This window comes from Dryas octopetala, chromosome 1 (assembly GCF_963921425.1).
Source record: "Dryas octopetala chromosome 1, drDryOcto1.1, whole genome shotgun sequence".
Classification (NCBI taxonomy): domain Eukaryota; kingdom Viridiplantae; phylum Streptophyta; class Magnoliopsida; order Rosales; family Rosaceae; genus Dryas; species Dryas octopetala.
In genome coordinates this window covers 4,966,861-4,994,280 of record NC_141366.1, presented here as the reverse complement: position 1 = coordinate 4,994,280, position 27,420 = coordinate 4,966,861, and the positions used below count along the sequence as shown (strand labels likewise).

The window sequence follows — 27,420 nt, the reverse complement described above, 5'->3', positions numbered from 1 at the left end:
ACTTGTGCTTGTAAAATAAGAACCAAGCTATCATCATTAACATTTTAACAAACAATCTTGGCCAAAAAAAAAAAACATTTTAACAAACAAAAACAAACAGCTTATCTCCACTGAAGTCTGAAGTTGCAGATATAATGAATGAATTTTGTGGTACAAAAGTCAATAGCCCAAACTGATGGAAACCATTGTTAAACGGACAGATCCATATTAATCAGTCATTCACATGATTCTTATATCTAAGCTTCTCTCCCTAAGCCACAAATGAACAAGCAAGGACCACACACACCATTAATTTCAGTGCTTGTTTTGCAGCTCAAGGTCAAATTTCTTATCAACAATGTTTGGTTCCTTAACTATAAACGGCCATTTCTCCTTACAAATTAATAATAATTTGACACATATTTATAAAAAATAATTAACCATTAAAAAAATATAACGACATACAATGAATGTGTATCAAATTGTAATTAACTTGTAATGAGAGAAAAAAATTTATTAGTTATTACTTATTAGTGTATACACCCTACTTATCATGATAAAAAAGATAGAAATAATAAATATTACACTCACAACAAGAATCATGGTTTACTTGTAACGAGGATGATTTCTTATATATATTGAACGGTTGAACCAAACATTTATCATTTGCATTATTATAATCATTTTATACTTGCTTAAACTAGCATTGTATTGGGCCAAAAAAAAAAACTATCATTGTAAACACCCACAACAACCAACACACAAACACAACTGCTATATTGTTAGGATTCTCATAATTAGAGGGTTTTTTTTTTTGGCCAAGGCACTCATAATTAGAGGTTAATAACTTAATCATGTTAAAAAAAGATTTTCCCCATAAACACCCTAAGGCCCTGGGAAGGAAGAGTCGAAACTAAGGCTTTCAATGACGAAAATGCCCACTATTTTTTGTATATTCACCAAAATACCCATGCACATCAAACTATCAAAGTCATCGACTCACTGTACACTCAACTCAGCTCCAGCTGAAGACTGGGACTCTGAGAAAACTATGCTCAGTAGTTGCCAACTTGCCATGTGACCTCCAAGCAATTCCCAATGAAAACCCTAATTTCCCAATACTTCATCAATTATTCGAAGCCTCAATTCTCACCGTCAGCTTTTCTCTTCCGTTTTCCGTCACTTTCTCCCAAAAATCTGACCTTTCTTCACAACTCCCGCAGAAAATTGTCTTACAATCCCAACACACATGGATTCTCCTCTGTCAGAGCTCATTGTGCCTCTGAATCAGCGAGTTACGGCGGGTGGGACGATTCGAGACTCGACGGTGACTCGGACCGCTCTGGTGAGTCGGATCAGTTTCGTGATTTTCTGGTTTCTATAGGAATCGATGATAGAAAACATGTCTTCGTCTTTCTCTTAGGTCTTGTATGTGCTTTTGCCATTTCTAGGGTTAAGGTCTCTTCGATTATCGTGTTTCCAGCTTCAATTTTAATTTTTGCTCTTGGGTTTTCATTTGGGTTTGTTCGTAGTGGAGGTTTTAGTGAAGTGAGCCTAAGTGGGAATAAGAGAAGGGCAAAGGAAGAAAATTTAGTTGTTTATCATGAGAAATTGAGGAATTTGGTGGAAATTTTTGATGGGTTTAATGTTAAAGTTAATAATTTATGGTATGATATACAAAAAGCTATTGATTCCAGAGCAATTACAGTTACTGATTTGGAAAATTATGTTAAGGTCATGGAAACTATTAGTTTATTGGCCTCCAAAGCTAGGAATGTTGTTGATGAGTCTATTGAAAATATGGGTAGGTCCAATATTGTGTTAGCTGAGAACCAAAAGCCAAGTAAAAGAAATAAAGAGCCTGTTGAAATTGGATATGAGTTGTTCCAATACATTGGGGGTTTGTTTAAAGAAAAGGCGGCTGATGCCAAGCCTAATAGAGGGAAAAATAATGTTAAGAGAGAGACTGTGGAGAAAGTGATCGACGATCAATCTCGAGGGAAAAGTTCAATGCCCTCTGTTAAGGAAATGGTTTTTGACTCTGTTAATGACAATAAGGGAATCACAAATTTGGATCATTCTCAAGATTCGATAAATAAGTCTGGTTTAGATGAGACTGGAAATGGAAGAATCAAAATTGATTCAAAAAATGAAAAGATGAATTCAGAGGAGGTGGGTGGGGGTCCTAACAGATATGCAGATAGCAAAGAGTTTGATTATCAGAAAAACCAATTGCAGTTCATGAGCAATGGTCACATCTCTTTGAAGATGGGTCATAATAATCATACTGAAACATGGGAATCCCATGACAGTCTGCTTGATTCTGTAGATTTTAGTGTCAGAATGAAACATATGGAAAGTAAAGCTTCCTTTGTACAAGAACAAATGCTTAAGAAATCTGGTGGGGCATACAGGTCTTCTCTTATCCAGGATAGCAGTGAGAATGAGGCTTATGGGTCTCATACTAGAGAAGATAGAGAAACTCTCAAAGACAATTCCCATTTGGCCGATCACATGTCTGGACATGATAGTGAACTCGCTTCCCTTTCATCTTCATTGGTTTCAGATGATGTAGTGTTCGATAGGTATGTTACAGAAGCTAATGATCTTCTAAAACAAGCCAAGGAATTTTTAAGGGCTAGACACAATGAAGATCATGCAGAGATCATATTGTATAGGTCAGCCAAATTACTGTCCAAAGCCATAGATATGAAGCCCATGAGTTTGCTGGCTGTGGGCCAGTTAGGCAACACTTACCTTGTTCATGGAGAATTAAAATTAAGGATTAGTCGTGAGTTGAGAATACACCTTTCTAGAAGTGACCCCTTATCTGCTGAGAAATGGATTAGAATGCAAGATAAAATCACCAGGAAAGATGAAATTGCATCTGTCCTCATTAATGTGTGTGAAGAATGTGAAGAACTTCTTGTGGAAGCAGGCAGAAAGTATAGACTGGCATTATCAATTGACGGGAATGATGTGAGAGCCCTATACAATTGGGGTCTTGCTCTCACCTTCCGTGCACAGTTGATTGCAGATATTGGACCAGTAAGAATTCTTCTTGACTAAACTTTTTGTGATTTTTATAAATTCTGCTTATCAATGAGGATAACTCATGCTGGTCAACTTTGTTTGTAGTTTTAGTACTCAGTTGTGTCAGCTGCATTATGGTCAGTTGAATTAGGCTTTAAACCATATCCTTTGTGGATTTCAGGAAGCAGCTTTTGATGCTGATGAAGTGTTCTTGGCTGCAATTGATAAGTTTGATGCCATGATGTCTAAGGGAAATGTTCATGCACCGGATGGTATGTTTCAGGTTCTCTTCCCTCTTTCATTCTCATTTTTGAGAAGATAGTGTATAAGATATTAAGTTCTATTTTAAATTTTAAGATCGTGTAAATGGCAGCTCTATTTAGATGGGGCATGGCACTACAGCAAAGAGCCCGCCTACGGCCTAGCAATAGTAAAGAGAAGGTGAAGTTGCTTCAACAGGCAAAGAGACTGTATGAAGATGCACTCCATATGAATTCCAGCAATGTCCAAGTAAGGGAAGCCTTATCTTCATGCATGTCAGAGCTTAGCAGTAGGCACCTTTACTATTAACAAAAGCCTAAGTTGACCCGTTGTTGCATCACTCCTCCCTCGTAGTTATCCTCAGCCTTTGTTTTCTTTGTTTTTTCAAATTTTGTCCCTATTCAGGCTCCCAGTGTGTGAAATGTTGTAGAAGTTGCTTCTTTGATTTATTTGTAAAAATAAAAATAAAAGTGATGACAAGAGAAGAATATAGAAGAGAATTCATCTTCTGGCTCAGCATCAACTCATTGGAGGAATTGGTTTCCTTGGCCCCCTCTCCTCTCTTCCCAAATGAAAGCTTTTGCTGCTTTCAGTAGGCAATATACATGATAGCGCCCTTTATTTATTGCAATATACAGGTCCCAATAGTTGTATGAAAATCTTATTTGTAAAACTATTTGAATGCTTTTGCAGTAATTTTGTCGGGTTTTCAGCCAGCTGATTTGTATCCCAAGTCCAATAATTTAACTGTATTGTTCATTATGATGTATTTATATGATATGAGAATTTCCGTTTATCCTGGCATTACTTGAAAGTATTGAATTATAAATTCAAAGGCCTGTTGTCATAAGGATCGGTGTAACATAGGTTTGATTTCCCTAGGAAACAAATGTGTACTGTGTACAAGTTTATTCCCGGGAAACAAACTTAACCCTAAGACCTCAAACGATCCCGGAAAACCCTGAACATGCTTGCAAAGGTAACAATCCCAGACAAAGTTGAATCCTCTTCAACAACCCACACATAACTCACACGGTGCGAAAGCGCCTGAATCATCACTGCCAGAAAGGAGCTCCATGGATAGCACACGATCGCCTCAGACCTCCTCACCAACCTTGCCGAATACCCTCCTCCTGACCCTGGCCTCCCGCCATTCCTTCCCAACCCAAACTCGTCGTCTGACGAAATTGTTGAGTCTTCTTCCATCAGCTCCAAGAATGCTCCATACTTTCTCTCCTCCAATCTGCCCTTGGCCAACTGCACTAGCTCATCCGGGGGCCCACCACAGTCAATGTAAGCCATCAAGTCCCCGGCAGAGAGTGTGGCAATTGCGCCAGCCACCGTTTCATTGCAAGTGTTGAGGGTATAAGGGGAAATCTCCCCAATAACCCCACCGTCTACATCAAGAATGGCAACGGAGGTTTGATTCACGAGGGACTGAGAAATGAGGGGCAATGCGGCTGAGGCAGGGTCGTCGTAATGGACAGCCAGGATGTTTTCGCTGTCAATGACGTGGAGGGAGTTGATTGGGCTGCTGCAGCTGGGGCTGAAGATCCCTATGTGGTTGAGGAGGTAGCGAATAATATCTTCTTGGGTGAGCCAGCAGTATTCACGGTTGTTGTGGAGGGTGGAGTTGAAGGAGCGATTGTGGAGGAGCTTCTTTCTCGAGTTTGTGGTCCTCCGGCTTTCAAGTTGTATCACAAGGTTCTGTGCACCTTCAAGTATCAAATCTATGGCCTCCAGTAAACTGTGTACAAATAACACAAACCAAAATTTATTAGTAAGCCTTCAAAATAAATTAAAAACGAAATCCAAAAATCATCGTATTCATATCAAACAGCAAATCATCAAAACCTTTGAAAAAAAAATAAATCAAAAGTCAATATTAAACAATCTCTTCTAAACTTCAAAATTATAATTAAAAAAAACAAAAATCTGATTACTAGTGTAATTGTGAGTCAAGAACATTATTATTTGATGTAAATAATTAACTACACATCATTCAAAGTTTCAAACACTCGTTACAAAATTAATCGATCGAGTCTTATACTTAAGAAAACTGTATTTTGTAATTGTCAATCAATAACATTCTTATTTCAAAATAATTATGGGACGTTACTAATTAAATTCGTCCAAAAACTTAAAATCAAATGAGACTTATGGATCATCCACTGAAAGATGAAATAAAGAATTAAGAAATAAAAGAAACCTGGCGTTTGGTTCCAAATGCCGAACAAGGTGAGTCCCCTTTGGATTGATCAAAACCGAGAGCGGAGAGTCAAGCGCTTTTGCAGGACACGAAAGGTTGTCTTCATTACACAAATAGCATATGACGTCGACCATGCAAACCTTCCCTATGCATCGGCAATCCTCGGAGGAGTTGTCGTGGAAGTGGTCGCAGGTCCAGACGCTGAGGCAGCTCTCGCCGATCTTCTTGAGCGCCGACAAGGCTTCGCCGATTGTGGCGGAGATAGGGAGTGCCCTAAGCGGAGGCTTTCCAAGGCATAGATCGGACACCTCGTGGGAGAAGAGACTGACTGCCATGCACTACCGAAAATTGATGAGGTGAGTGACAACAATGAGAGCTTCAAGTTTTAATGAAAACAACAACAAAACAGAGAGTATTGTGTTTCAGTATTTCAGGATGATTCTAGAGAGAGACAGAGAGGAGACAGATTGACTGTGAGGCTAAAATGGCGGGGGTGAGAGTATTTAAAGCCGCCTGTTACGGACTTATTACGGAGAATACAATACACGTATTTTCGTACTGATATTTTGTTAACGGAAAAGGATATGCTGTACTGTCGGCCCCAGATCCAATCATCCAGCGGTGTTGAGGTGTTAATGTTTATCTTTTCTTTTTTTTTTACCAGGCCAAAAAAAATTGTTTCTCTCTTTTTTGTTTTGGTAAACTATGATATATCATATATGTTATATATGTCATGTAAAAATAGTCTCTCACGCTCTTTTATACAGTCACACATCACGTGTTCTTGACCCAAAAATAGTCACACATGGAATATTCTTGACCACCGGAAAAAATATATATATACTATATTATTGAGCACAAAAAAGGTTACACAGAGATTCAAATTTAGAATATAAATTTAGCATTTATAAAGTTATTGTATTTCTTTATGGCTACAAATGCTTCAGCACACTTGAGCCACGAAATAGAGAATCTTTTGCGCTGTTAGAAGACGTTGAGCACCCATCTATTTAGAGAGTTCTAGAAACAGGCATACATATCAGTCATGGTAGGCAATGTTTGGCTCTGTCACACATAAAGTATCTCAATGACTTCAACATATATAATGAAAAAGAGACAAGCATTACACGGTTCTTTAATTTCACTTTAAGCCTAAGTTTAGTCAATACCAGTATGCGCCAAACGGAATCACACAATCCTTGATATTTTGAAAGTTTTCAACGGCCATTCATGCACTAGAATACTAGATGTCGCGATCAAACATTCATTTCAATCAATCTATCTGGTTTTCATTAAAGACAAGGAAGGCACCATTCATTCATTGATTATAGCACCAAAAGATGTAATTTGCGATGGACAAAACAGGTACAAAATATAGTTTTTTTTTTAATCATTATTTTAAAAACTTTCTTTTTTCATGGAGATTAAAATTGAAAAAAATTCCTCAAAGAGAGATAAAAAAGAGCATGCCAACCGTGACTAGAAACCCACATTCGTCCTTTTTAATTATTGCTAATTGCTTTGTAAATGCAAAATGTAAAAGTAATTTTGTCTAGTAAAATGTTAAATTGGCTCTAATTATTTTGTAAGGGTTTAGTTTATAAAGTTTTAATACAATATCTTATGAAAAATAAAATTTTAATATTTGTGATTGAAGGCGGCCTTAAGACTAAACATGTAAATAATTTCAAGGTTTATATAGCTAATAAAATTTAACGATGGAAGCCAACTCTATCACCAATCTTAAGAGTAAAAGGACAAACAAAATTATTGGTTTTGATTTTTTTAACTACTACTACATCCACTTGTTCCTTGTACTTTAATCTTTAATCTTCTAGAAGTATTGTTTATGATTAAGCCGATCAAATTCAACAACTACGAAATTTAATAAACCCACATGAAATTTGTTGTACACCGAATGATGAATGAATGGGCTCCTTAAAAAACTATGTAGTAGTGGGTCCACTGTCCTTGACCTGTCACAGAAAGGTCCAAACCGGAGCATGGTGTTGTGGACCCCGATGGACAGTGGGGCCGGTCCGTGGGCCATCCTCCACAATATATGTGGCTGAAACAACACCCAAGGGCTGCGATCATCCTGTGGTGCGTCAGCGCATACGTTACAGTGTGGTACGACATTCTCCACGTGACAAATAATTTTCAGAAATGTCAGAAAATGATGGGAATGGGGTGGTGTACGAAGATATCATGCTACCTTTTACAGCAAAAGGACACGTTTGGATGAAGACTATGCGTGGGATCCCAAGCTGAAGATTTATGCGCGTCTTTACCGAGTGTATCTCCCGGTCGGGCCGGTCCAAAACGCCAAAACGGCCCTTCGCGGCCAAATATTTTGGTGGTCAGGACAAATGAGCAGGTACGTATTCAAGATTTTAGTTTTGGTAGGGTTAAATTTGAAGCTAATTTTTGTAGGTGATAATAATCTCTAAAAATTTAAATAGAATTTTTTTTATTTTAATGACATTTTTCAAATTTTTAGAGAACTTGTTAACGCTACACAATTACACAAATATAGATAATAAATTTGAGGTATTAGACTAAAGGTAAGAGCTGTATGGGTTATTATTGGAGGGGCTTAACATAGTCCTCTATAAAAAAAAAAAAAAAAAATTTGGATGGGCTATAGCCTGTCCTAGCCACCCCTTGGATTCGTGCCTGCAAATGAGTCGTTATCAATGGTTACAATCATATGATATAAAATGATAATGAATCATATCTATGAACAGTGACATATATGCCGAATATGCCTTGGATCAAATAGTTTTTGAAAAAAAACCTAAAACAAATGGTTGCAATCCATTTCACTATTTCAGATTATCTTCTTTACCTAAGGAGTAAGGGTACACTGCCCAATATAGAGGCTATGTAGCCACTTGTTTTCAGCAAAAGCAATTAAAGATAATTCACTACAATCTATTCCCACCCCCTTGCCTACGTACTGAACTTTACACTGCTGCTTTTGGTTTGCATATAACAAGGGAGATGGGCTACTCCTCCTTTGTTTTGGACATGGATGCATAGGTGGCTGTTTCTCACATCATTGCGGAGGGGTGCTTAGTTGATGAAAATGAAGAACCCTTATCGTATTTTTTGTAATGTTTCTTATCAACATGTAAAATAATTAGCTAATACGCTTATGTTTTCTGATTTTCAAGTGTGAATTACGTTAAAAAATGTTCTATTTTAAATTCTCTAGGTCTGACGTGCATTGTCTGTCTTTAACCGATTCAAGGAATTAATTTGATGTGCGAAAGCTAGTCCAGGACACCCTCGGTTAAAAAAAAAAATGTCCTACTTTATAGTATAGTATTATATAAATAAAAGTACTTTCAGCTAAAAAAAAATAATGATAATTGATAAAGCCAGCAAAATTAAAAACAATGCGAGTGTTTTAGAAACATAGTGTTTTCCAGCGGACCAAAAGGGGAAAAAAGTGACCCATAAGTTTTAGAAGTTAAAAACACATCTACGCAATGCGAGTGTTTGCATTTTAGCTCAATCTAAATAATAATAGGAACAAAAATTGAGACTTTAATTAATAACATTTGCATTCACCATTATCTTTGCGCATTTTTCATGTTTTAGAAGCATTGAACATCCTTAGACCAAAAAAAAAAAAAAAAAGCATTGAACATCCATACTTTTTCTTCTCGACTTATTTATAAGTTTAGGCATTTTATTTTGTACCTTTTGATGTCATTTATACCTTTGTGTCCGTCAAATTAAAGTTACAGTAATGTGTACAAGTTTTATAATTAATTGAAAAAGTTAAAACATCAATACCCTTCTTATATCATATTTCTACATTTAGGCAATTCGTTTTGTGCCTTGATCATACCTTGTTACATTAACAATAAAGTTGGGCTATAACGGGCTATGCAGCTGGGGTTTTGCATATCCTCATCTTGGTAGGCCCGTTTTCTCTTGTGGGCTTTATCAGGTTCGTTTGCTCTTGTGGATTGGATCAGGCCCATACAACAAACGACCCCAATAATACTCAGGTCCATTACTGTGCTGGAGCTAAGAGCATAAGACGTAGTAGTCCTCACATACCCCAGATCCAATCATCCATAGCTTGCAATTCGTGAGGCGTGAGCTACTTCTGGTTTCAGCGAATTTCCCAAATTAGGGTTCGGATTTGAAATTCGACTTACAATGTCAGACTACGATGGCAACAAGGTCCTTTTCTAAATTTCATCAAGTTAATTTGTTAGTCTTTCTATGCTCGCTCGTTCAATTTAACTAATTTGCTTATTTTCGAGGTTACGGTCTCGAATCAGATTAATTTTTTGGTATAGTTTTATATTTTAATTTTCAAAGTATGTTTCTGTTTCTGCTTATAAATCATTTAGGGAGTGAACTTAGATAGAATTTGCCCGTATTAATAATCATAAGTGTTGTATGCAATGAATTTCAAATGAATTACTTAGTTTTTGAAACGATCAACAGCTTGAGAAAACGGACCATAAGTATTTTTAAATAGAGGGTTGTTGTTATATGTTTTTGTGTCAATTGTGAAATGACTGAGTCATGTTTAATTGTCTCAGCACAATTCTCATGGATCAGAACATGAAAGGTCATGGACTAGAGAGCGAGAGAGAGACCGAGGTCAAGATAGGGAAAAAGATGAAGACCGGTATTCAAGGGACTACAAGGATAGAAGTGTAAGAGGTGACAGAGGTGACAGAGGGAGGAGCAGGTTTAATGGTTATCGCCGTCATCGAACTCAAGATTATGACAGGTTAATCCTATGTTACAATTATGTTCTGTATTTTTTCATGTTTGATATTGCTTTGGCGAAATAAAGTTATTCAAGTTGTTGTCAGTTGTCTTTTTGCAACCCCAGTTGCGTTCTGGGGTTGATGAGTGTATAAAAATTGTTTTTTAACTTTTCATTTGAGTTCATTATATGTTTCTCTTGTAGGCATCGTGATTATGATCAAGATAGAGAAAGGAGGCATAGACATAGATCTCGTTCTCGTTCTCGTTCTCCTTCTCCTTCAAGGGAAAGATCTCCTTCCCGTTCTCGTTCAAAGAGGTAATGAAAAAGCTTCAACTTCTATGTAAAACACTTTGCTATGTCAACATGATCACACTTTTGGTTATGTGAATTCTGTTGAGTAATGTTGTTCAAAACATGTCCTCTTTCAAAAGCTTTAGCTGACTAAAACATAATATTGCTGCTGTTAATATCTTGTCTTGAAAGCTGCATTGCTCTAATGTTGCTGCAATTATATCTTTGTCTACAGCAAGCGGACAAGTGGTTTTGACATGGCACCACCTGCTGGGGCCATGCTGCCTAGTGCTGCTGTTTCAGGTGTGGATCTAACTACTCTATCAGAAGATTATTTCATCAAAGAATTTGTCACACTTTCTCTTTAAAAATTTTTTTTGTAGCGCTTTATATTTATATTTGATATAGTTGCCTGATCTCCTGTTATTTTATTTAAGCATCTAAAAAACCTATTTTTCTAATGGTTTACTATGGAAACTGAGAGCCCTTGTTGTGTTGTTTGGTTGTTGTTGTGTTGTTGTTTGTCTATGTTTGCCTTTATGGTTTGGGTAAGAAGGCGATGTTGAGTTGGCGTGACTACGTAGATTGATGTTCAAGGGAGAACCAATGCAACAATTAGGTGGATCTTCTTCTCCTTCGACTGATACAGTTGCCATTTGGTAGACTTACAGATATTTCCCTGCCATCTGCGATGATGGATTTTGTTTCTTACTTTATTATTTCATGGTATATTTTAGGTATGAAATATTAGCTTTATTTATAATGAAATAGATGCTTCTGGGATTATAGATGTATTATATTATATAACCAGTGTAGTTGTGACATGTTGGCCTCGAAGTTGTATTACTTATCCTTCTGTAATTGCCTGTTCCCCTTCTGTTAATAATAATAATGCAGGACAATTGTCAGGTATTCCTCAATCAATGCCGGGAGTGGTACAAAATGTATTACCTTTTGGGACAACACATGTGTGTATCTTTCACCAGTATAAGTTTTCTGAATTCTTGAGTTCACTTTTTCATTTGTGCTATTTTGTGAATAACTTCATATGCTTTTGTATGTTACAGATGTCTCTTTCCTTGATGCCAGCACAAGCCATGACTCAACAGGTATATTTACAGAATCTGTAAACAGACACATGCACACATGTCTATGTCCATATGCTTTTGTAAATTCACAAATGAAGGTTTTTTTTTTCTGTTTCTTTTTCTCTTATAGGCTACAAGGCATGCACGACGGGTATATGTTGGCGGGCTTCCCCCCTTGGCCAATGAACAGGTTTCTTTCTGGGTTTGCCTTATGGATTCCCCCCCCCCCCCCCCCCCCCCCCTCTTTCCCTTTCTCTTTCTTTAAGATTCATTGGTGCACAGTTCTTAGTGCAGTTTGACAACTTTAAATATTGCTTCATGATTTTACCGGTAGTTTTTTATGTGATAATTTGAGATGTACTCTAGTTATACATTCTTCATACAGGCAGAGCAACAATTCAGTCATAAGATCTAATTATGAAAAAAATTGATATCAGCATAAGATGTATATATTTTTCCAGAAGCTAGTGAGAGTTAAGTGTGTGTTCTATTGTCTTAATGTGACTAGCTCAAATAGAATAGGGTCAGCATATGGTTTCTCAATTTCTTTTGTATCTTGAAATTTGCATTTTCACCATAATCTTTTTTTTTTCTTCATTAATTTCTAATTTTTACTTTTAGCTGCATGTTATAGCTAAAATTTTGATGCCACTTGTCCCATCACTCCAGAATCTATGGATTTACTATTTATGTAAGGCAGCTTGTTTTAGGTTGTTGCATGACCTATTGGTTACAAATAGGCCAGAAATTTTTTGTTCTTGTTTTAGATTATTTAAAAAGTTAATCTATGCCTCTTACTTGTTCAAAGAAATTTTCATGTATTCTATGAAAGACTTTGAAAGAGTGTCCTCTTTTTGTTACAGACAATTGCCACATTCTTCAGCCAAGTCATGGCTGCCATTGGAGGAAATTCTGTTGGTCCAGGTAAATCTAATCCTGGAGGAAACTCTAAATACGTTCAACATGCTGGTTTTTGTATGTGTTTAGACTTTTCATGGGTTTTATTTGAGAGCAGTGTGTTTTCCAGTATCTGAACTTGCAGGTGATGCTGTAGTAAATGTTTACATTAATCATGAGAAGAAGTTTGCATTTGTGGAGATGAGAACAGTTGAAGAAGCGAGTAATGCGATGGCATTAGATGGGATTATATTTGAGGTATGTCAATCTCAGACTATTGCTAATTTGCTAAGATTTTTGTTTTTGTTTTAAATCTATATATTATTTTCATAAGGGAAGGTGTCAATGGTAAAGTACTGTAAAAGACGAATATTAAGATGAGATAAGAAGCATATCTAATATAAAACTCAAATGTTATCATGTTTATCTGATATAAGCGATCTCTATTCTGCCCAGTATCAAATTCATTAAATTGGTCAATTCTCTTGGTTATGGAGCCATAAAATATGAGATTTGTAGTTGGGTTTGTCAGTTAGCTTATACAGGAGTGTCAAGTTACTGGTCCATGATGGGGCTCAGGTTTCACATTCTTCCAATAATGTTGTTTTCGTTCTCTAAAATGTGTGGTTTCTTTGGTATAATGCTGGTTTGGTTGTCCTGTGAAGAAAGTGTTGGTTGCATATGGACATAAATACATTTCTGGAACTCTTTCTTCATTTGACATGCCCCTTTTGATGGATCAGGGGGTTGCTGTGAGAGTACGAAGGCCAACAGACTACAATCCTACTTTAGCTGCAGCACTTGGTCCTAGCCAACCAAGTCCTCACCTTAACTTAGCTGCTGTTGGGCTCACACAAGGGTAAGCTGACTTTTAGTTATTCAACTTGCAGACTAATTTGATGAAGTACTCTATGGTTACTTTGCAAGTGAATTTGTAGAGATAAGTTGGAAAAATCTTCTGGTGTACTAATTTGGATTTGTTTGGCAGTGCCGTTGGTGGAGCAGAGGGACCTGACCGTATCTTTGTGGGTGGACTACCATACTACTTCACTGAAGCACAGATAAGAGAATTGCTACAGTCATTTGGGTATGTGTTTAAATTTCCAGTAATCTTTCCATTCTTCTTCTTCTTCACTGAATTTCTCCCCCCCCCCTCCCCCCTCTTTTATCTAACAGTACAGTTCATCACTGCAGACCTCTCCGTGGGTTTGACCTCGTGAAGGATAAAGACACAGGAAACTCTAAAGGATACGGGTTCTGTGTTTATCAGGTAAATACTTGAGGATTAGAGTCTGTAGCTTGTCATCTTATATTGTTGTTTATTTTCTACTCAGTTACTGATATCATTGATTATTTGTTCATCTCACTTCTCTTTAGTATGTATATACTTCTTTATGTATCTGGAGGTCACTCCTTACTAGAATCTGGTCAACTAATGTTCAAGTACTTCAGGATCCAGCTGTGACAGACATTGCCTGTGGTGCTCTTAATGGCTTGAAGATGGGTGACAAAACTTTAACAGTCCGGCGTGCTACTGCTAGGTTGGTGTTCTTTCAAATCAAATGGCAATGCCAATCTGTACAGGAAAGCTTGATATTTTTATTATTTCAAGCCCATTTTGATAGCTTGAAACCTCTTGTCTTTGGTTTTGCAGCAGCGGGCAGTCTAAATCAGAGCAAGAAAATATCTTGGTACAGGCCCAACAGCACATTGCCATGCAGGTAAGGATCACTTATCGTTGCTTCCTGTTTATCTTTTTTACTATGCTTCACCTACATTGTTGACTTATTTATTTCTTGGGTTTAGAAAATGGCCTTGCAGGTTGTTGACTTGAATCTTCTAGGAGTAGGGATGGCACCGGTAACAAATGTAGAACCGGCTACTAAAGTCCTATGCTTGACTGAGGTAGTATTATCTGTTGTCATAACTTGCCAGTATTAAATTAAGTTCTTTACCGGACATGCATTTTGTTTGTATAGTTTGGTTTGGACATCCATAGTTTAGTCTATATATTGTACTTTCATCAGTTTTCTGGGTTAATATGTGATGGTTTCAACTGGCTGATTCTTGTGCTCTCTTATGAAGGCGATTACTGCTGATGAACTAAGTCATGATGAAGAGTATGTAGAGATATTAGAAGACATGAGGGATGAATGCAGCAAATTTGGTATTCATGTTTTATTATTTGTCTCTTCCTAACCTTTTTACCTGTTGATGTTTGTATTTAAAACTTGATATTCTTCGCTATTATTATAATTAGAAATAATAGAATAACTCTTGTTTGGAATGGTTAGGAGCTCTGGTTAATGTTGTTATTCCTCGTCAAAATCAAAATGAAGAGCAGATCCCAGGTGTTGGAAAGGTATTTGAACTACTGGCTGCATCCTCTGTCTCTGTCTCTGTCTCTCTCTGTCTCTGTCTCTGTCTCTGTCTCTGTCTCTGTCTCTCTCTCTCTCTCTCTCTCTCTCTCTCTCTCTCTCTCTCTCTCTCTCTCTCTCTCTCTCTCTCTCTCTCTCTCTCTCTCTCTGTCTCTGTCTCTCTCTCTGTCTCTGTCTCTCTCTCTCTCTCTCTCTCTCTCTCTCTCTCATCTTAAAAGTTTCAATTGCAGGTGTTCTTGGAATATGCTGATACTGGGAGTTGTGCCAATGCAAAGAATGTACTCAGTGGGAGAAAATTCGGAGGCAACATAGTGACTGCCTATTATTATCCAGAAGACAAATACTATAGCAGGGACTATAGTGCATAGCAGTACTATGCCCCAATCCTGAGTTGCAATGTAGAATAGCTCTATGTATCATAGAGAACTTTCAGGTGCATGTAATGGTTGCACTGGGAACAGATGGCATGTCAAGTTAATCGAGCGCCTTTTTTTCCCACTTAGTTGTTGAGACTTAAGATTTGTTGGCTTGGTGATTGTTGGGGACATTAACCTTGCTTGTATTCATATGAAACTCATCTGTTTCAGTGTACAGACCATATAATATACTTTTCAGAAAAGTGAAAGTGGTCTTTTCATTTGCTACCCACTATCTGTTTTTGGTTCATTCTCACTATTTTGGTGTTCACCATCATTCTTACCCTAATGAATTCAAGCCAACTCCTAAATTACAACTTCTAAAAGCCAATGCCACTTCTAATCTCCCTTTTTCGTGAGCTTCAGTGAACTCTTCTCCATTTTAGTATTGTACTATCAAATTCAATATGCACATCCAAATCATTGTATTCTAAAATCAGGTAGTTCATTTGCCATTGAAAAATTATAGGTACCAACACATCGATCAAAATCTGGTTTATAAAAATCTTTATCGATACGATCTTATCACTTGCCCCTTTTCCTTTAGGGTTTAATGCATATTCAAGCACTTATATTGTCCCTATCGTTAATTGCCTGTATAATGAGATGGGTATGTGCAAGTTCTAATGGGCCCAAAAACCTTATTCGGGGGAGGTCCATGAGCAGAACTTCAACTTTTATTATTTTTAGGCTTTATTGCAGTAATACCATCCAGAAGTTTGTGCACAAACACTATCGAGACTAAAAAAAATTTCCATTTGTCATCCAATCTATTAAAATGGAGCAAATGTGGCATTACCGTTTAATTGTCTGTTAAATCATAATTTTTTTTTTTCTCAAAATCCAATATCTATAAGTAAAATTTTTTAATTTTTTTTATGTAAATCTAATTAAAAGAAAACTTAAAAATATCAAAAATAAAAAATAAAAACAAGTACTCAGCCACCAGCCCTCCTCTCCTCCTCTCTCTCTCTCTCTCTCTCTCTCTCTCTCTCTCTCATCATGGCAGCTCATCTTCTCGGCCAACCACCAACTCTTCTGGGTCATCAGCTGGGTTGTTAGGGTGAGATGGTTGGCCGAAAAGAGGTGCCACCAGTGGTGGGGCCGGCGACTGGGTGAGTGGGGGGATCTGATATTTTCTTAAATTTTAATTTTTTTTGCCAAAAACAATTTATTTTCTTATTTTATTAAACATTACATAATTTACATTTATATATTTATTAAATATTTTATGATATGAATTGATAAAAATATTCTTAATTTTAATGAGTGAATAGATGGAATGTGACAGTAAATACATTGTCACGTTAAAAGTAAGATTAGATGACAATTTATAAAAAAATTTAGACTTGATAGTGTTTGTACAGTGCACACATGCCGGAATACTCTGGATGGTATTTCTGAAAAAAAAAAAAAAAAAAAAAAACTTTATTTTTATATGGGCCGTGGTTCACTCCCTCCGCGTGGGTGTGTCAGAAGCAAGGGAACACTCAAAAAAGTAATGAAACAAAATGGATGTGATGACTCAGATCCACTGTGACTTTTACTCGCAGATAAGAAGAGGAGTTTCAAGTAGAACGTGTTTTGACTATTTCCAAATTTCTTAATTCTCTGTCGCAATTCGCAAAACCAAACCAAAACAAACGGCAGCCAACCATGTTTTCTTACTTGTTAATTTGTTCGTTGTTACCACCCCATTTACGGACATGATTGTTTTTTCTTTTTATCCAACGGTCATGATTGATTCTAAGTTGCTTTAGTTTCATTGCACCGTAATTATCTGTAATAATAATAATAATACTATCCTATGATTCCTATCCTGCTATCCATAAACCACGGCGTTAATTTAGATTTGGCAAAATATCACTATCTTATTTACAAACTAATTGGTTCCTAAATAAAATTGGATCGAATCGAATCTCCCCAACTACAATTTCGTTTTGTGTGTCATACTCCTTGGTCTTGGAGAGTTTTGGATAACATTGCCACGCACGCACCGACTCTCTCTCTCTCAAAATATTTAGTACACGACTGACTATATATAACCCAAGAATGACTCATTATTCTCCATCAGTATCTGAATCTCTGTGTTGAGTGCCTTTGTAATTTCTCTGGTTTATGAAATTTTGGTTTGAGAATTATTGAGATCGATCTTTTGATCAAATATCACGTTAGTTTGTTAAAATTTGTTGTGAAAGATGCTTGCGATATTCAACAAGGAAGTGGTGCAGCCACCACAGGAGCTGAACAGCCCTTGTGCGGAGAAGAAGCCTAAGCTTCCTCAAGACATTGTCAAAGATTTCATGTCCTGTCATGACCCAAATAACGCTCTCTCAGTCTGCTTTGGAAACACAGCGTTGCTCGCTTATGTCCCTCCACCCAACCCCGTCTCCATTCATCACAATCAGAGGTACCCTATTAATTTTTGTTTAATTAGTATTAATTACAACCATTTGGCAATCTTAGTTAATTAGGATGATTTAGTTATTAATCAATGAATTTCATGTACAAATATTGCAGGTTGTTGTGTTGTTTGGATGATATATACTGCATATTCTTGGGGAGCCTCAACAACCTGTGCAGCCTGATCAGGCAGTATGGGCTATCAAAGGGCACCAATGAGGCCATGTTTGTGGTGCAGGCCTATCGAACCCTCCGTGACCGGGGTCCGTACCCGGCCGATCAGGTCCTCAAGGATCTTGATGGCACCTTTGGGTTTGTCCTCCATGATTGCAAAGCTGGAACTGTATTTGCTGCATTGGTAAGTCTTTAACAAATATTTTTTTTTTTGTTTATTTTTTTTTTTTTGGAGTTTTATGTAATAGTTTTAAAATTTAAAAGAGTGTATATATAATTATTAAAATTTTAAAAAATATATGTAAAAATAATAATAAACTTTAAGAGGTGTAAAGATAATTAACTTTTTTTTTTTTTTTTTTAAGAAGATTTGAATTTCAGTACTAGATCATAATTTTTTGGTAACAAACATAGTAGAGGGTATTTTTGTCGATTCATCTTCAATATATTCTTAACATTTTTGTCCGTGTGTGTGCAGGGTGCTAATGAAGGGGTTAGCCTATTTTGGGGCATTGCAGCAGATGGTGCGGTGGTAATTTCGGACAATTTGGGGGTCATAAAAGCAAGCTGTGGGAAATCGTTTGCTCCATTTCCAAGAGGGTGTATGTTCCACACTGAGCGCGGGTTGATGAGTTTTGAGCACCCAACCAAGAAGATGAAGGCAATGCCTAGGATTGATAGCGAGGGGGTCATGTGTGGGGCCGACTTCAAGGTAGATTCCCAATCAAGGATCCACAACATGCCACGTGTCGGTAGTGAAGCCAACTGGGCAGTATGGGGCTCACAAGCCTAAACCAAGACCCACTAATACTATTTTAATGACTCAAGACTCGTCTACGAAATCCATCAGTTGGAGCTTATGTTTATTTTATTAATGGTTTAATTTCGATTCCTGTATACTGTATATATGCCTTTGTTTTCTTTTCTTTATAACTATTATCACTGTAACGCTGTTACATGAATGAAATAATTTTTGAGTCTCTCAAAAGTTGCCTTGGGTTAGCTTTCAAGATATTTTGTCTTTGACCAAGAATATTACTTACAAAGTTACAAGAGGTGTTTTAGGCTTATAGCAGCTAATACTAGTCTTAACTCTTCCATGAGGTGAAACTTATAATTTTGTGGCATCCATGTGAGTGATCCAATTAATATGAGTGTTGGAGAAATAATTTAAATCGAATAATATTTTTCTTATCCTTTCTTCTTGGAGAAATTTACTGGCTCTATAGTGAGGAAACGACAAGCGTATTATAGAAAATTTTAACTATTTTTTTCTTTGAATGTTGACGAGTTCATTTTTCACCGTATTGATTTTCTATTGGATATTTGCATGTGATGGTATAACAAAGAACGCCTCGATTGTAACAGCTCGATATAGCCATACAGGTTCATTGGAGCTGCATTTTGTTGGAATATATTATTGGATAAGGGGTGATTTAGAGACGAGTCTTGCAAAGCTTGGTGTGCAAAGGCAGTGTCGGTGTGCACCAGGTTATCATAATCCCATTTACTCCTTTTGGTTGAAAATGCTTATCCTTGAAAGCACGCCTTTAGTTTCATAAGTGCAACGAGAATTTAATTTAATCCAAATCTTATAACAAAACTTTAAAACTAATGTTGAAAAGAAAGAGAAAATGAAATAAGAAAAGAAGTGGGGAAGCTCATTCAAATTGTACTGAAAAGAGGCTTCTGATGCAACAATAGTTTCTAAGTTGTATGTATCAGAAATCTGTATCTCATCAGCTAATTCTTTTATAGATTACTTTCCTTCCTCACAAGTCACAACTAGAAGTTTTCTGTCATTCAAATCATACAACTTTACAATTGCTCTTAAAAGTAATAAAACTGTCAAATACAGGGCTAACCAATTTGGGGAATGGAGAGATCAGTGAAGCAAAGACATCACAGGCCATAGGAGGGTAAACAACTAAACATCACCAGCCATCAAACCCAATGATCTAGCGGCTTACCTTTTCAGATCTACTTACACCCATTGATGAGACGAATCATGACATCTGCTCAATAGATTGACAAATATTCCCCATTAAAGGCAGGAAGCAAAGCCGATCAAAACTAGCCAATAATTAGTCTAGATCCACAAAAATCTGCAACAAGTTCAGAAGGCTGGTCAGAACAGATTAATAACCAAAAACATTTGTATGGCAAAGACAAGCTTGGAAGAATTCACAAATACGGCAGTGCAGCTGTTTCGATGAAACGGTGCCAACTAAATATATACTAACCTATGGAAACCTAACTACTACAAAAAATACAAACAAAAAAGGTAACCTCTAAATCCGGCAAAGGGTCGTATGATTTCTTCTCTCTTATGTTAAGCACAGTAATGCCTGTGATCCTCTGAACTCCAAGTTTAGTAGCAATGAGGTTCTGCATTAGAAAAGAGCGGCTCTAGGGAATTGCTCAAACAGATAAAAATAATGAGGGCAAATTGTTTTAAATATAGTTAACACAATGTTATGTCTCCATTAGGTGTTGGTCAAATTATTCTTCTTACCAGATGGAAATCAGTGGAACCAAATGCCTCAACCCTCGGCAATACCTGTACATAGTTTCAAATTCATAACCAGTAATATAAACAACTGAGATGCTTAAAAATTACGAATTTAAAAATACGATTTTAGATATGTGATTCATGGTTCCTAATGTATCCTTTAGGTTACAAGGGAATTGAACCTCGGACCTACCCTTCACCCCATCCCACCCATGCCACTTGAATTATGTAATCCTAATTTATCTTATAAGATGTAATATTATGTAATCCATCTGAGTTGGTCTCAAAGTTCAAGTTTATGAGGTCTATTACATTGAGGCCACAACTTCAAGCAATAGAAAAAAGAGAGAAGAGCATCCCAGGAAGCCCAACTATGACTAGTGAAACTACCTAAAATAAGACTCATATATTTGAAATCTGGTTTGACGTATTACCACTCTTTGAAGACCATTAATCACGATAACCTTCTCTTCATTTGAATCATCTTGTGATAACCAAACTTCGAAGGGGCCAAGTTCCTTATCTGTCTCGTTTGCTAGATTCAAGTGTAACTGCATGAAGTTTGTACTTGCTCAGTTCTAAATCACTATATTTAAATTAGTCTGACTAATTCTATGAACTGAAGAATGACAAGGAATAGAGGTAAAATATAGGGTGAAGAACTAAATTTACCGAGAATGGTCTTTCCAATTTGATGGTAGATGGTACCTCCACAACATGCAACTCAATATCCTTTCGTGTTATGGGCTGCAAAAGAGTATATCATGAAGACAAGTGTGATACCCATTATAAGCCTCTAGAAATGCCATACTTGCGTGTACAAAAAAAGAGAAAAAAGGCATGCCGTACTTACATCTATACTAATATATATATATATATATAAGCCAAAACTTAACAACTAGTGAAGCAGTCTAATTCCATAAATGCCCTTTCTTGCAATGTAGTAAAAACAAAACTAATAATATTTTAAAGGTTAAATAGTAAAATAAAAAACAACTTTTAACTTCCCACTTTCTATAGAAGTCATCAGATGAATTTGAATTTAAAAATTAACTTCTTACTTCCTATGGAAGTTATCAGATGAGTCGATAACTACATAAACATAAAATTGGGCATGCAATTTGTGTATGTGACGTGCACTAAGCTTGCCCAAGGATAGTCCTAGTGAATACAAAACAAAACTTAAAAATTGTATACCCATCCCATTCCCCAGCTTGTCTACCATGACCATGTGCCTGTCATATATATACATTGCGACAGACAAGGAACCAAGTACTTGTAGTGAATTAACACCCCCTGTGATCTTGTCCTTGATGTATTCTAGAGTTAAAACAGATATAGCAAACAACACACAATATGGAAGCAAAAGTAAACACAAAGAACACCAAGATTTGTTATCGAGGTTCGGCGAACTTTGCCTACGTCCCCGTGTGATCCTTAGAGAATCACAACTGCACTATGTATAAAATAAGAGTACAAGAACTTATTGAAACCCTAGACTACCCAACTCGCAGCCGCTCTCTTCTCTCTTGCACAAATAGCTCTCTTGTGTTTTTTCCTCTTGAAAAACCCTTCCCTTGAAGTCACTCACCCTTGAGTCTCTAACCCGAGTCTCCCTTTGAGTTTCTTCCCTAGAAGTCTCTAGCTATATATTTTTTATTTATGAGACTTGCAGCAGCCTATTTATAGAGCATAGACTTACCTCTTACAATATGGATTCCTAATCCTAATAGAATTAGGTAATCTACCTATTAGCTAATTCTATTCCCTTGTACACAAGGAAAACCCTTTAGAACTCCTTCCCACACTAGGAAAGTCTTGTGCAAGTCCTATTTGTCTTCCAAAATCGTACCCCACTAGGAAAACAACAAACTACCCCACTTCCCAGTCTCCCTACTGCTCTTGGCCAGAACTGTAGCTTCCTCCAGAAATTTCCGACGAGACAAAACCACAACAATCTCCACCTTGGCGAGTCGGAACCAAAGCCATGAATGTTGTACCTTCGAGATATTCTCTAGTCTTGAAGTAACCTCGAACAAACCTCCAAAACCCATTCACATTGGCAAAAAACCTATTGCCTCAATGCACCTTAAGTGAGAAGGTGCTCCACCTCAATCAACTAACTTTGAAGATTGAGCAAGCTCAACCCGAGCTTGTACCTTCGAATCTTAATTGCAGCCTCAAGATTCTCTTCGCCTTTTGTTCCATAAACCCATTCATAGCCAACGTTCTCCTTGGATTTAGGAACTAACTTCCAACTGAAGTTCCTTTGTAGAGACAACCTAGCACACCTCCGACGTTCCCATTCCTTACTCTCACAAGCCCCCTTGAATGTAGCCGGATTTCCCTTACTAACACCATAGTAACCTCTGTCCTTTTCCCACCAAAACTTATGAGTTAGCTTGATGGTACTTTTGGGCTTGGACTGCCTTGTGCTCTTTTTCTCCACCTGTTCTTGAACCTTTGTTGATTGTTGTTGCTGCCCAAACTCTTCAACCCTTGTGTTATGCTCCACCAGCTCAGAGTTGGCCTTCTCTTGAACTGGATTTACCTTCATAACCACCTTGATTGCCTTTATGGTTGCATCTTCCTTAACAACAATCAAACCTTCCTCATCTTTATTGACTTCCCTTGCTGCATCCTTGAAGTCAATCTTTGATGAATAACTAACCAAGCAACAATCATGATTTGTTGCTTCTTCTTCCTTAGCCGTAGCACTTATTTGATGAGACTCTTCCTTTGTGAGATGATGCCCTTGCTCTCCCTTGTTACAATGCTCCATGAGCTCAACATCCAAGCTCTCTTTGGTAGACGCAGCTGCTCCACCTATCACTGTAACCCCGGAAAGCTGGTAGAGATTATTAGATTGCACAACTCCCTTCAGGATCACACTTAATCCTTTTGAGACTTGGAGCTTCCCTGCTCTAGACTTGAATGCATACCCATTCTTCTCTAGAGTTCCAAGAGAGATAAGATTTCTTTTCAATGTAGGAATATATCGCACATTCCCAAGCAACCTAACAATTCCATCTTGCATCTTCACCTTGACTATGCCGACGCCATGAATCTTGCACACAGAGTTATCCCCCAACAAAACTTTGCCCTTACTAGATTCCTCATATGTATGAAACCACTCCTTGTTTGCACACATATGAAAACTACATCCGGAGTCCAAATACCAAGCATGTGGAGTAGAATTACCTGAAGATACCACCAAAAGCTCCCCATCGTCGACCACGACGTTACTTGAGTTTTCATCCCTTTTCTTCTTCTTCTCCAGCCATATCTGGCAATCCCTTTTCCAGTGGTCTAGTGAACCACACTCGAAGCAACCACCTTCTTCATCGGAATCATTGGACTTCCCCTTTTTGCTAGATCTGCCCCTCCTTTCCTTCCCTCGACTCTTCTCCTTGCCCTTAGCGTAAAGGCCTTGTGATGACTGAGTGCCTTCAGTTAAATCATCTAACTTTGCATATGACTGGAGCGCTTGCACCACGTCATCAAGCTTTGGAGTCTCCTTTCCAAACATCAAAGTTGTTCGGAAGTGCTTGAAAGAAGATGGCAGGGATCTCAGCAAGATGATAGCCTTATCATCATCCTTGTAAACTTCTTCGACCTTGTCGAGATTAGCTATGCAATGCTGAAATTTGCATACATGATCCGCTACATCTCCACCTTCTTCTAGTCGAAGCCCGAAGAGTTCATCCTTCAAGAAGAGTTTATTGGACACCGTCTTGCCCATATAAACACTCTCTAACTTGTCCCATGCTTCTTTTGCTGTCATCGCCTCTGTGATGTGAGACCTCACGGATCTTGTGAGGTGGATCTCTATTGAACTCTTGGCCTTCTTGAGAACCTTGTTCCATGTTCCTTTTGACGTGGTTGTCGGCTTCTCACCAAGAAGTGCATCATCCAGATCCTGCTGCACCAGCACGTTCTTCATCATCCGTTGCCAATCTGTAAAATCATCCTTGCCATCATATGGCTTCAAAGCAGGCCTTAAATCCCCTAAGTCCATGCTTCGACCTCCTCTAGACATCGCGGACACCTATTACCAACCTGGCTTTGATACCAATTGTAGTGAATTAACACCCCCTGTGATCTTGTCCTTGATGTATTCTAGAGTTAAAACAGATATAGCAAACAACACACAATATGGCAGCAAAAGTAAACACAAAGAACACCAAGATTTGTTATCGAGGTTCGGCGAACTTTGCCTACGTCCCTGTGTGATCCTTAGAGAATCACAGCTGCACTATATATAGAATAAGAGTACAAGAACTTATTGAAACCCTAGACTACCCAACTCTGCAGCCGCTCTCTTCTCTCTTGCACAAATAGCTCTCTTGTGTTTTTTCCTCTTGAAAAACCCTTCCCTTGAAGTCACTCACCCTTGAGTCTCTAACCCGAGTCTCCCTTTGAGTTTCTTCCCTAGAAGTCTCTAGCTATATATTTTTTATTTATGAGACTTGCAGCAGCCTATTTATAGAGCATAGACTTACCTCTTACAATATGGATTCCTAATCCTAATAGAATTAGGTAATCTACCTATTAGCTAATTCTATTCCCTTGTACACAAGAAAAACCCTTTAGAACTCCTTCCTACACTAGGAAAGTCTTGTGCAAGTCCTATTTGTCTTCCAAAATCGTACCCCACTAGGAAAACAACAAACTACCCCACTGCCCAGTCTCCCTACTGCTCTTGGCCAGAACTGTAGCTTCCTCCAGAAATTTCCGACGAGACAAAACCACAACAGTACTTATATTTTCAATTACAATATGGACTTTTAATCAAACATAATTTTCAGAAGAAACAGCAGAAGAAAATGAAACACCATGCAGATCTATAATGAAATGAAAAATAGCAGGCCAATATTCTTCCTAGTTATACACTCACAGTGCCCATAATTTGCTGTGTTTGTAGACGACCAGGTTCACCCAGATTTGTTCGCCATGTTATCTGAAGTTTACCAAGAATATTAGTTCCCTCAACTTTAGTTTGGGGAGAACCTTGTGATATTAACTGATAAAGATAGTTATGAATTCCTCCGCCAGATTTGATGAGAATTGGTGGCTTAAACGTCTCCCTGTCATCAATAATTCAGAAAAAGAGTGATAACATCACTTTTAGACTTTTTAAAAACCAAAAAGGAAAAGAATAAGAATAGGTAAGAATAAAAATTCCACGGAACAAAAAACGTAATATTGTGACCTTGTTTGAGAATTCTTTTCGGAATGGTGTTCATCAGCTTTTAAAATTTTTGCACTCCAATTGTGAGCGGGCTCAAACTCAACTTGGTCCATTAAAAGATTTGATTTTGTATGATTTTCGATGCAAGCTTCTAAAAATGTAGTTTCCTGTGATAGAATACAGTTATCATAGGGAAGATAAATTGTTACAGGTAAATGCTTATATCAAAATTCATATATCTTACACAAATAGGAAGGCTTTCAAACAGTTATTACCAAGACCTGATTTGTTACTTAGGCTTAGAAGAAAGCAAAATTTCCATATCAACATAAATAAGTAAGAGATGATGAATGCTTTTTGGTGAAGCACCTGCTTTGACATCCATACAACTCGCACAACAAAATGTGCAAACTCAGATCCAATGTAATATACGTGCTCAAGTCTCCTATGAAAATCATAAAAATTTGTATCCAAACACCGTGTATACTGTATATGCAAAAACAATATGTAACTTGAATTTAAAAACTTACAATCAGCTTATTCAGTGAACCTCAACGTACCTTAACAACACGGACCTGCAACAACATGAAACCTATATTAACTCCGGTAGTATAAATTAAACGTGGTTATTTCATGAAAATGTTACAAGGTTGCTTGCGGATAATACCTTAGTTCGTACTGAAAGCGGATTGGCAACAATGAATTTGAAGAACTGTGGTAAATATTTACGCTCACCATCACCGTCATTGTACAATGCAGTGCAGACCAAGCTGAAAAAGTGGCCAAAACAACACAAACACAGTCAAGTTGTGAAACAACAATGGTGAGAGTAGTGAGAAGTGAGGAGGGAGGAAACTTACGTGTGAGCTCCGAGTTCCTTAACATCATGTTCAACGATGAAGTCGTAACGACCGCCAGCACGTATGGATTCAACGGGCGATTTTGTTGTGTCCAACAGCAAAAGTCTCTGCCTTTCTGTTTGCATCTCCGCCTGCAATTCGCAATCAACAAAAGATTAAAATCAAATCAAATTAAATTAAATTAACTAATTAAGGATAATTCAGTGGAAGGTTTTGAAATTGAAACCTTGATTATAATGTCCCTGACTTCGAAAGTGGAGCTGTTGTTGATACTAATGTAGCTACAAAATGTCTCCCCTAAGTAAATTGCTCTGCCAAAGTTGAATCACAAATTCATTAATAAATGCAACAAGGAGAAAATGATGAGAGATGGAGAGAGAGAGAGGTGGGACCCGAAGGCTTGGGGGAGTACGAGGAGGCCGGAGAGGCCGATGGAGTCGGAGGGGTGGTGGAGGAGGAATCGGGTGCGGAAGTTGAGATCGGAGTCGGCGGCGGGGGGGTTGGAGAGGAGGCGAGGCAGTTGAGCGGCGGCGATTGGGTCGTCGAAGATGTCCTCGCCGACGAGGAGATCGGCCGGGTCCAGAAGGAGGGGAATGGGGTCCACCTGGAACGACGGCTTGCACAGCCTCATCACCCTGAAGGCCAGCGAGTGGGGTCCTCCTTGACCGCTGCTCATCGTTTCGTCTTCGATTCAGTTGCCTCAAGATTGCCCAATTTCACACTTTGTTTCAGACCCACTGTCACACTTCCGCCAAACTAATTCTTCTATCATATATCGTTCAAACAACCTCAATTTAACTGCTTCTGTTAAATCTTGACTTTTACCTAGATACTAAAAAAGAAACTAGAAGGACGATTATTTATCAAATATCTAATATTATACACCTAAACACTGGTTAATACTTAATACACAAATAAAAAAAACACGTGTTGTTAATTTACAGTCATGACTTTTAACACTCATAAAACATAATAATATTTTCT

At 37.6% G+C, this 27,420-nt stretch overlaps 5 protein-coding genes across 7 annotated transcripts; 3 read left to right on the top strand and 2 right to left on the bottom strand.

Moving 5' to 3' along the window:
• The first annotated feature begins 994 nt into the window (after nt 1–994).
• Nucleotides 995–4,007, top strand: LOC147296794 (uncharacterized). Its single transcript, XM_086236031.1, has 3 exons — nt 995–3,027; nt 3,194–3,284; nt 3,386–4,007. Exons 1-3 carry the CDS (start codon nt 1,078–1,080, stop codon nt 3,580–3,582), a joined length of 2,238 nt encoding a protein of 745 aa, XP_086092157.1. The 5' UTR covers nt 995–1,077; the 3' UTR covers nt 3,583–4,007.
• Nucleotides 4,008–4,095: 88 nt separating this feature from the next.
• Nucleotides 4,096–5,956, bottom strand: LOC147296793 (CBS domain-containing protein CBSX5-like). The gene is made up of 2 exons (XM_086236039.1): nt 5,483–5,956; nt 4,096–5,020 (listed from the first exon to the last, which is right to left on the bottom strand). The coding sequence occupies exons 1-2, from the start codon at nt 5,815–5,817 to the stop codon at nt 4,207–4,209; spliced, it is 1,149 nt and encodes a 382-aa protein (XP_086092165.1). The 5' UTR covers nt 5,818–5,956; the 3' UTR covers nt 4,096–4,206.
• Nucleotides 5,957–9,556: 3,600 nt separating this feature from the next.
• Nucleotides 9,557–15,546, top strand: LOC147296792 (splicing factor U2af large subunit B-like). 2 transcript variants are annotated; one of them, XM_086244668.1, is made up of 18 exons: nt 9,557–9,682; nt 10,051–10,244; nt 10,428–10,541; nt 10,753–10,820; nt 11,427–11,485; nt 11,585–11,626; nt 11,736–11,795; nt 12,469–12,529; nt 12,633–12,760; nt 13,246–13,361; nt 13,491–13,589; nt 13,697–13,772; nt 13,955–14,043; nt 14,157–14,223; nt 14,309–14,407; nt 14,588–14,669; nt 14,797–14,864; nt 15,111–15,546. In XM_086244668.1, exons 1-18 carry the CDS (start codon nt 9,659–9,661, stop codon nt 15,246–15,248), a joined length of 1,584 nt encoding a protein of 527 aa, XP_086100794.1. In that variant the 5' UTR covers nt 9,557–9,658; the 3' UTR covers nt 15,249–15,546. The 2 variants fall into 2 exon arrangements, with proteins under 2 accessions (XP_086100794.1, XP_086100787.1); XM_086244661.1 differs by having other exon boundaries at nt 11,415–11,485.
• Nucleotides 15,547–17,372: 1,826 nt separating this feature from the next.
• LOC147296791 (stem-specific protein TSJT1-like) lies at nt 17,373–18,883 on the top strand. The gene is made up of 3 exons (XM_086236041.1): nt 17,373–17,706; nt 17,817–18,057; nt 18,352–18,883. The coding sequence occupies exons 1-3, from the start codon at nt 17,495–17,497 to the stop codon at nt 18,664–18,666; spliced, it is 768 nt and encodes a 255-aa protein (XP_086092167.1). The 5' UTR covers nt 17,373–17,494; the 3' UTR covers nt 18,667–18,883.
• A 642-nt stretch (nt 18,884–19,525) lies between these two features.
• Nucleotides 19,526–27,215, bottom strand: LOC147296790 (trafficking protein particle complex subunit-like protein). 2 transcript variants are annotated; one of them, XM_086250706.1, is made up of 12 exons: nt 26,829–27,215; nt 26,663–26,747; nt 26,437–26,567; nt 26,244–26,346; nt 26,137–26,151; nt 25,598–25,743; nt 25,283–25,472; nt 21,058–21,132; nt 20,820–20,936; nt 20,389–20,433; nt 20,163–20,282; nt 19,526–19,978 (listed from the first exon to the last, which is right to left on the bottom strand). In XM_086250706.1, the coding sequence occupies exons 1-12, from the start codon at nt 27,110–27,112 to the stop codon at nt 19,958–19,960; spliced, it is 1,332 nt and encodes a 443-aa protein (XP_086106832.1). In that variant the 5' UTR covers nt 27,113–27,215; the 3' UTR covers nt 19,526–19,957. The 2 variants fall into 2 exon arrangements, with proteins under 2 accessions (XP_086106832.1, XP_086106839.1); XM_086250713.1 differs by having other exon boundaries at nt 20,163–20,261.
• Between the last annotated feature and the right edge of the window lie 205 nt (nt 27,216–27,420).